This window comes from Amphimedon queenslandica, unplaced genomic scaffold (assembly GCF_000090795.2).
Source record: "Amphimedon queenslandica unplaced genomic scaffold, v1.1 AMPQUscaffold_13457, whole genome shotgun sequence".
NCBI lineage: Eukaryota > Metazoa > Porifera > Demospongiae > Haplosclerida > Niphatidae > Amphimedon > Amphimedon queenslandica.
Genome location: NW_003546307.1, coordinates 230,950 through 239,008, shown reverse-complemented (window position 1 = coordinate 239,008; position 8,059 = coordinate 230,950). Strand labels below are relative to the sequence as shown.

General features: G+C 32.7%; 2 protein-coding genes and 1 long non-coding RNA gene across 3 annotated transcripts; all 3 read right to left on the bottom strand.

Moving 5' to 3' along the window:
* Window positions 1–9: 9 nt before the first annotated feature.
* Window positions 10–646, bottom strand: LOC109581155 (uncharacterized). The gene is made up of 4 exons (XR_002184534.1): window positions 588–646; window positions 436–541; window positions 143–206; window positions 10–28 (listed from the first exon to the last, which is right to left on the bottom strand). It is a non-coding gene; the product is annotated as an uncharacterized LOC109581155 (long non-coding RNA).
* Window positions 647–1,581: 935 nt separating this feature from the next.
* LOC100632618 (NAD-dependent protein deacetylase sirtuin-6-like) lies at window positions 1,582–3,000 on the bottom strand. The gene is made up of 2 exons (XM_003385548.2): window positions 2,522–3,000; window positions 1,582–2,400 (listed from the first exon to the last, which is right to left on the bottom strand). The coding sequence occupies exons 1-2, from the start codon at window positions 2,970–2,972 to the stop codon at window positions 1,601–1,603; spliced, it is 1,251 nt and encodes a 416-aa protein (XP_003385596.1). The 5' UTR covers window positions 2,973–3,000; the 3' UTR covers window positions 1,582–1,600.
* A 13-nt stretch (window positions 3,001–3,013) lies between these two features.
* LOC100632490 (kinesin-like protein KIF6) lies at window positions 3,014–8,033 on the bottom strand. The gene is made up of 24 exons (XM_011404830.2): window positions 7,910–8,033; window positions 7,735–7,841; window positions 7,608–7,682; window positions 7,498–7,540; window positions 7,336–7,440; window positions 6,499–6,608; window positions 6,355–6,437; window positions 6,256–6,302; window positions 6,008–6,126; window positions 5,870–5,957; window positions 5,596–5,675; window positions 5,440–5,503; window positions 5,153–5,239; window positions 4,997–5,100; window positions 4,839–4,944; window positions 4,716–4,747; window positions 4,471–4,598; window positions 4,135–4,377; window positions 3,987–4,083; window positions 3,871–3,926; window positions 3,766–3,816; window positions 3,612–3,681; window positions 3,330–3,450; window positions 3,014–3,283 (listed from the first exon to the last, which is right to left on the bottom strand). The coding sequence occupies exons 1-24, from the start codon at window positions 7,964–7,966 to the stop codon at window positions 3,101–3,103; spliced, it is 2,256 nt and encodes a 751-aa protein (XP_011403132.1). The 5' UTR covers window positions 7,967–8,033; the 3' UTR covers window positions 3,014–3,100.
* Window positions 8,034–8,059: the final 26 nt, after the last annotated feature.

Below are 8,059 nucleotides of genomic sequence, written 5' to 3'. Positions count from 1 at the left end.
TCTTTTTTTCTGATATATACACAGGTTCCTGCATAATGTAATGTGGATAATTATAAATAATTATTTTTTGAAAAACGGACCTAAATTATTATAAGTTTCATTATAAATTATTTTCAGCATGACGTACCAGTATGTAACTTACCAACAAATGAATGCTGTAACAATAAACCCACCCACTGCTATGTCACATGACCTCTTGACCACACCTAAAATAATTAAAATATAAAATAATTATACTAACACAAAAAATATATATTTCTATTAATAACCCTTTCGACACAACAACTTCTTCACGCCTCTTACTAATAAATAACTTGTAGACAATTTTACAAGCAAAAGAATTTAAATATGCCTTTAATCATTATTATAAAACCAGGCCAGAGGCATTTTTTTACACTTTTTAATTCATAAAGTATAAATTATAAAGATGATCACCTGATTTTAGGTAGTAAGCCACTCCTCCTATTCCTCCGATAATTATTCCATTAAGGAGCGAGTCCTTAGCACAAGGAGTCTTTCTGATGTTAAAGTGATACCATTTCTAGAATAAAAAGTGAATCAGTTGATACATTATAGCTCTGAAATACTCTGTGAGATGATGGTGGATTTTCCATTGACCACACCTATATAATTAAAAAAACTAATTAACTAATTTAAAAAAAATTGAAATTATAAAAAATTTAAAAATTAACAAATAAAAAAATTTTTTAATTAAAAAATTAAATAAAATAAAAACTAATTAAAAAATTAAAATTTTAAAAAATAACAAATAATAAATTTTTAAAAATTAAAAAATTAAATTAAATTAAATTTAAAATTAAAATTAAAAATAAATAATAAATAAAAACCTAGAAAATTTTGTAAATTAAAAATTAAAAGCTTAAAAATAAAAAATAGAATAAAATAAAAGCTTATTAACTAATTAAAGAAATTAAAATTTTTAAAAATAACAAATAATAAACTTTTAAAAATTAAAAACAAAATTAAATAAAATTAAAAATAAAAATAAAATAAAAAATTAATTAAAAAAATTAAAATTAAAAAATTAAAAAATAGAATAAAATAAAAGCTAATTAACTAATTTAAAAAAATTAAAATTTTAGAAATAACAAATAATAAATTTAAAAAAATTTAAAACAAAATTAAATAAAATATTAAAATTAAAAATAAAATAAAAAATTAATTTTTTTAAAATTAGAATTTAAAAATTAAAAAATAAAATAAAATAAAAAATTAATTTTTTTTAAATTAAAATTTAAAAATAAAATAAAATAAAAAACTAATTAATTAATTAAAAAATAGAAATTATAAAAAACTTTAAAAATAACAAATAATAAATTTTTAAAAATTAAAAAATTAAAAATTATTTTTTTAAAAATTAAAATAATTTTTTTGTAATAAAAATTATTACCACAATTATATGACGTCACTTCCTGTTTTAAAATGAACTTCTGGTTTCATTTTACTACTTCTGGTATTATTTCACTTCCGGTTGAAAATAAAAAAATTGTAAAAATAATAATCACTATTAAAAACAAACCATAAATAAAAATTGTAAAAAAAATAAAAAATACTATGCCAGTAAAATAAATATTAAATTTTATGTAACAGCAGCTGGCCCTGATCTCTGCTGATCATAAAATTTCATTCTCTCGTCTCTCCCACCCTCCCATTTCTTCCTCCCCTCATCTTTTAGTAGTTCTTTCATTATAAGTCTCATCACGTCGTCCGTATCACCAAAAACTCTCACTCCACACCCAGAAGAACACAAATCATCAAAACTCGTCTTTTGTCTATTGATAATAACGACACTCAACGGTTTCTTTCCCATTGATATGAGGTCAGAGGCCGGGGTAACAGTCATTGAACTCCCTAAACTAAGCAAGAGGTCACATTTCCTTGCTTCTCTAGTAGCAGCTGTCAGTACGTCTTCTCTCAAGTCGTCGCCAAAATTGATAATGCTGTCCTTAAGTTGACCCGGACACTTGACACACTTGCGTCCAGTTCTGTGAGAGAGTGAGCACTGTGGACACTGCGAACCATACGTTGGCTTCTTTATGCTGCTCTTTCCACAATCATTAATGTCCTCGTAGTATTGACTGCAGTCATCGTCAAGGACGTAGTAGGGTCGGGCGTATTTCGTGTCGCACGACTCACAGAATTCTTCAAACACGTTCCCATGAAGTTCTGCTAGTTTATCGGGCGGGATACCAGAGAGGCTGTGAAGACCGTCACCATTTTGAGTGATGACGTATTTCAGATGGCCTAGCTCCATCAGTTTTACGAGAGACTCGTGTGTGTAGGTTGGACGAAGCTGTTCGTATGGCACACCTTCCTCCTCTTCCTCCTCCTCTTTCCTGTCCTCTTTAGTCCATTTTCCTCTTTTGCCACGATAGTCTCCTTTAGAAAATAGAAAATAATAAATAAATAAATTAGGAGATTTTCCTCCCATTAACGTTGTGAGCTAGCCCTCAATATTAAAGGAGGGTATCTTGGCCTACAAAATTAGTAAGCAACAAACCTATTCCAGCCGATGTAGATATTCCTGCTCCAGTGAAGGTTACACAGTGTTTTGAGAACATGATGAGGTGCACTATCATGCTTGCTTTGTGCTTGAGGCTAGTCACAGAATCAAAGTACTCGACAGTCTTTGCTGCCTCTTTTATCTTTGCCTTCTCAGACGGCTCAAGCTTCATCGTGGCCCTTTTAGGATTCCTCAGTCTGGCATTACGAAGTATCTCTTCCCAGCAATCTTTATGAAAGACCCCATCACCTTTCTCTCCCCAGTTTATTGTCCTGCTCTGGTATGGAAGTGAGACTACCTCTACTCTGTTATCATCCTCACCAAATGGAGGACGAGAGCAGCTCAAGAGTGAACAGAACAGACCTCCAGGATCAACTGCTTTCTTTCTACAGCCATCGCTTGACTTTGATCTCTTTTTAGAAGCTGATGATGAGAAAGCAGCAGCCATTGCAACATTTACAAGGCAAATCTATAAATCTGATTGGTCAATTCCAATTTAACTTAGTTAAGAATATTCACAATTATTATTAATCATTATCATTATTTAGTATTCACAATTATTATTAATCATTATCATTATTTAGAAGAGAGTTTTTGGGTCATTTTTTGACGAGCTTTATAAAATGCAACAATATCATCGTTGGCCCTCGTGTCTCTGACTAAGGAAATTGTTTCTGAAACCGGCTTGACAAGTTTTAGAGACTCTCCTTCCTCGTGAGATGCCATAGGAGAAGACGAAGAAGAATTTGAAGATGAGTTCTATAGCAAAGTAATAATAATAGGTACTATTACAATACTGGGTTACTTGAGTGGTCCACCAGTGATCAAAATCACGCTGGAGCTGGACTTTAGCACGCTCTAGCAAATGCTGGACATGTTCGATCTCAGTCTTGAGTTCTTTTAAACGTGTGTACATCTTCTTAAACCTAAAAATAATGATTAGAAAGTAACAGTTTTGTGTGACTGCAAAATACAAAGTGCTACATTTTCATAGTTAAAACTACTACTAATAGAGCAGTATGTACTGTTTTTTCTATGCAGCAATAGTTGTGTACATGACATGTGAATGTGTGTGTGCATTATGTACTCTGTCTTCTCTTCTTCTAAAGCTGTTCTGGTGTTTTCTTCACTGACACTTACATCTTCTTGATGATTGTCTATTAATAATGGAGTAAGGCATATTTAGAAGATAGAGAAAAAAGGAGAGAGAGAGGTGAGAGAAGGAATTAGCCTGGGAATACCTTGCAAGCCTCTGGTTAGCTTAAGTTTATCAAGTTTCGTTTTTAGTTGATCTAAAAAAGAAAAAAGAAAAAATGAAAGAATAACTACATGTATATGTAGCTTACTAATATGTAATCTTGATTTATTAACTTGCTCTCCTAAATCTTTAGCTTCACTGTACCTAAACACATTCATTTATTAACAGGGGACATCATGCACCATGGCAACCAGCTAAACTCACTTCTTTTTAAGGGTATCTTTGTGCTGATCCAATAATGCAGTGTCAGCAATATTCCGCCTATAATTGTCAAATGCTAACTGACGTGCCTTCGATAATTCTAAAAATAAATAAATAAATAAATAAATAAATAAATAATGCTTCAACCCACCAGCTCTTATAAGAGCCCTCTTATCATTAATGGGTGTGGCCACAGATGTAACACTAGGAGGTGTGGTCACCGTACTGGAAGGTGTGGCTAAATTACTCGGTACAGAGGAAGTGGAGAGTGGGCTCGTCCTTCCTAGACGAGGTGATTTGGGTCTCTCGGTCCATTGTATGGAGTGTTCTTTTAGTAATTTCTCTCTCTCAGCTACCAGCTTTTTCTCCTGCTTGAACATCTTCAACAAGGCATCTACTTAACAACAACAACAACAACAACAACAATAATAATAATAATAATAATAATAATAATCAACAATAATAAAATTGTTTGTCTGTAACTAACTTAGCTCTTCATCTCTTTGATGCACCATATCTTGGAGTCTCTTCATTTCAACATTACTAACATTGCCAGTGGAGTTTGAATCCCCCTCCCCTTCTCTCTCTTTCTTTAATAAATGTGATGAAGAATCTCTATATGAATGAACCACAGTATAAATGGCAGCAATAAATGTGTATGGACAATTGGACATTGTAAGCTCAATAGTTGTAGAATAGAAAGTTTCTCATAATTCAATATTTTATACTTACTTTTCTGATTGTCTTTCTGTTAATATTGTCTCCTAAAAGTACACAATTTAATAATTATCATAAAACATGCTTATGTATCTAGCTATCATATTTTTCCCACCTCTTTCTCTCTCATTCACTTACTTTCAAAATCTGAAAAGCTAATTGGATTTTCCTCATGTCTGGAGGATTAAAACTTAAATACGACATTTCCTTGCTCTCAATAAACTCAGTCACAGAACTCCTTACACTTTAATAGTCACAAGAAAATTAAAACTAGAAAAAGATTGTTGTAACTGTACCTGGATTTTTCCTCATCAGTTAGCTCATCTGTCCTTTCTTCTCCAGTCGCCAAAACAAGTTCTTGTTTGAGCTCTTCAACTCGCTGCTGTAGTCTAGCCACCATCTTTAACATTAATCCATCAATGGCTGAACTAGACATTAGCATATTAGCTTACCAGTGATGGATCAACCTCTTCATTAAGGAGTGCTTCATTCTTTATTAGTGCAACACGCTGTGAGAAACGACAGGTTGATATAGACTCCTATTATTATAGTATAAGTAGGACATAGTGAGATTTAACAACTAAGCTAGCACTTTGGATTCACAATTTCACACTTTCAGCTCATCTACATGCATATCGCTAGTCGCTACCCTCCCTCCCTCTCTCCCTCCCCCCCTCCCCCTCTACCTCCCCCTTCTCTCTCTCTCCCCCCTCTCTCTCTCCCCCCCTCTCTCTCTCACTTCAATATTAGTCTTTTCAATTGACAGTGTTGCTATCATTGACGTCATGCAGTTACCTCCTAAACTAAAGTAACAAATCATACAGTACATACAGTATAGATCCAGTACCAGTCCATCTGTTATTGTAATATTAATCATAATAATAATAATATTTACCTGTCTCTTAATACAGAAGTCATCATGGAGTTACGGTAAGGTATATGTGAACGGGACTTCTCTGACAAGGCAACAATAACCTGTAATGCATATGTAATATAAAGCAATACATGATTAAAAGTACATGTACACTGTACTCATTAAATATGGAATATACATGTATGTACAAGTACTTGTAGCTGCAGTGCAAAATTTTGAGACTTAAAAGAACATGAAATTTAATGTATTATTGTATTATGTCTACTAGTAATAATCAGTTAATTGAAATGGTTACCTGTTCAAGAGAATGTAGTGACAAGTTGATGTATTTAGCTTCAGTTAATAAAGCTCCACCTACACCAGTCTTACCGATACGCTCTGATCTGATTGACCAATGCATCAATAATTAATTAATTAAGCAACATCCACTTACCCTGCCAGATCAACAAGATGCAGTTTTGATTTTCTAATAGTATCGGCCCCAGACTCTCTACTGGTGACATGAATAGTGAATATACAATGAGATCTTGTAGAGGCCATGTTCATAGGAGTCTGGGAAATGAATGAGAAAATAATAAATTATTGAACTCTATACGTAGAAACTAGCATAAATATGTATATACATGTATATACGTGTGTTTAATATATATATATATATGTATGTATATATATTAGGCATACCTCAGCTATCATTCTGTTTGTATCACCAAGAAATAACCAATTAAGAGCTGAAAAATAATTATTATTTTCATTATTTAATTCTCATATTATTATTTGTACCTTCCTCTTCACTAGTGACCGAATGCATTGATAGATTCTTCAGATGAATCTCACCATTGCTTCCTTCAAACAGAGCAACTCTCCTAACAATACAATACTTTCAGTCTTCTCTCTTTCTCTCTCTCTCTCTCTCCTCTCTCTTACGGTAGGTCTTCAAGTTTAGAGGCTTCGTGCTTTGGATCAAGTAAGTCGTAGCCATTTTCATTATAAATCTCAAGGTATGATACTTGAGTAGTGAACACTGTCCCTGGAGACTGAGAATATGAAAGACATGCAACCAGTTCATTCTGAACAGGGACTTTGGCCCATGACAAAAAAAAACACATTTTTTCCATTGTCACGAAATCTGTGACAACCAAAAACCCAGTCCCTGTACTGATAGTATAGGGACTTTGGCCCAATTTTGGAGCAACTTTAAAAATCCATAAAAAATCAAATTTTTATCGGAATCAGCTCAAACTTTCTACACAACATAAGTACATGTATATGCATCAGAAAACATTATAAAAATAGATACTTTTCAATTTTTAATTTTTGGCAAAATTTGGCCCGAGACCCTGTACTATAGTACAGGGACTGTGGCCTGATTTTGGAGCAACTTTAAAAATTCATAAAAAATCTAATTTCAATCGGAATGAGCTCAAACTTTCTACGCAACATAAGTGCATGTATATGCAGCAGAAAATATTATAAAAATGTAGAATTCTCTACTTTTAATTTTTGGCAAAATTTGGCCCGCGACCCTGTACTATAGTACAGGGACTTTGGCCCAATTTTGAAGCAACTTTTAAAATTCGTAAAAAATCTGGCCCGATTTTAGAGCAACTTAAAAATTTTTAAACAATGTAATTTTGATCGGAATCAGATCTACAACATAGAAATAACTGTAAAAATAGATGAAAAGAACAAAAGAGAATAAAGTAGAGAGAGAGAGAGAGAGAGAGAGAGAGAGAGAAAGACCATAATTATTTAACTACACACTTTAAGGTATTGCTGAAACAGGTATGACAATGTCCGTGGTATTATCCCTCTGTCTGAATATCTCTCGGCTCCACCAGTAATGGTAAACGTCTTACCAGAATTAGTCTGTCATGATAAGCGACTACAGTGCATCTCTGCTTAAAATATAAAAGCCATTCTTACCTGACCGTATGCGAAAATGGTGCCATTGTAGCCTTCAAGACAACTTGGAAAGAAATTGAAAAGTATACATGCACGAGAATTAAAGGATTTTAATTGATTATTGTAATTACTTTTCAATGACTGGTCTAGCCACAGTGTCAAATATTTGATCTTGCTTGACTTCGTCGCCAAAAACCTCAGTAAACCTTTTTTAAATATTAATAATAATAATAAATTAAATTAAAATGAATAATTTACTTGAAAGTGAAAACCTCCTTCTTGTTATTGACATATCCATCAGAGGCTAAACGGGGTATTATGAAAGTCAATTTGGGCGTGTCCTCATCTGTACCAATTTCGTAAGACTGTTTGATCAAGTGTTTAAACGAAAGATTATTAAGGGAATTCATTGGGCTGCATTCATGCTACTTACTCCAGTTGCCTTTTTAGTAGGACGTATCCTTGCAAATATCTTGATACTGTATTTCATGGCTGGCCTTTTCCCTTTTCTTCCCTCTAAAGATTATAAAATTAATTATTAGTTGCCATAACAACCCAACCTAATTAATAAATATATGGGCGT

What these genes read in the sequence shown, in the direction of transcription:
- LOC100632618 (XM_003385548.2), bottom strand. Translation starts at nt 2,972, where the DNA reads ATGGCTGCTGCTTTCTCATCATCAGCTTCTAAAAAGAGATCAAAGTCA. An exon ending in ATCTACATCGGCTGGAATAG is followed by an intron (nt 2,401 to 2,521) that starts GTTTGTTGCTTA and finishes TATTTTCTAAAG; the next exon opens with GAGACTATCGTGGCAAAAGA.
- LOC100632490 (XM_011404830.2), bottom strand. Translation starts at nt 7,966, where the DNA reads ATGAAATACAGTATCAAGATATTTGCAAGGATACGTCCTACTAAAAAG. An exon ending in CTACTAAAAAGGCAACTGGA is followed by an intron (nt 7,842 to 7,909) that starts GTAAGTAGCATG and finishes TTGATCAAACAG; the next exon opens with TCTTACGAAATTGGTACAGA. An exon ending in CAAACAGAATGATAGCTGAG is followed by an intron (nt 6,127 to 6,255) that starts GTATGCCTAATA and finishes TTCATTTCCCAG; the next exon opens with ACTCCTATGAACATGGCCTC.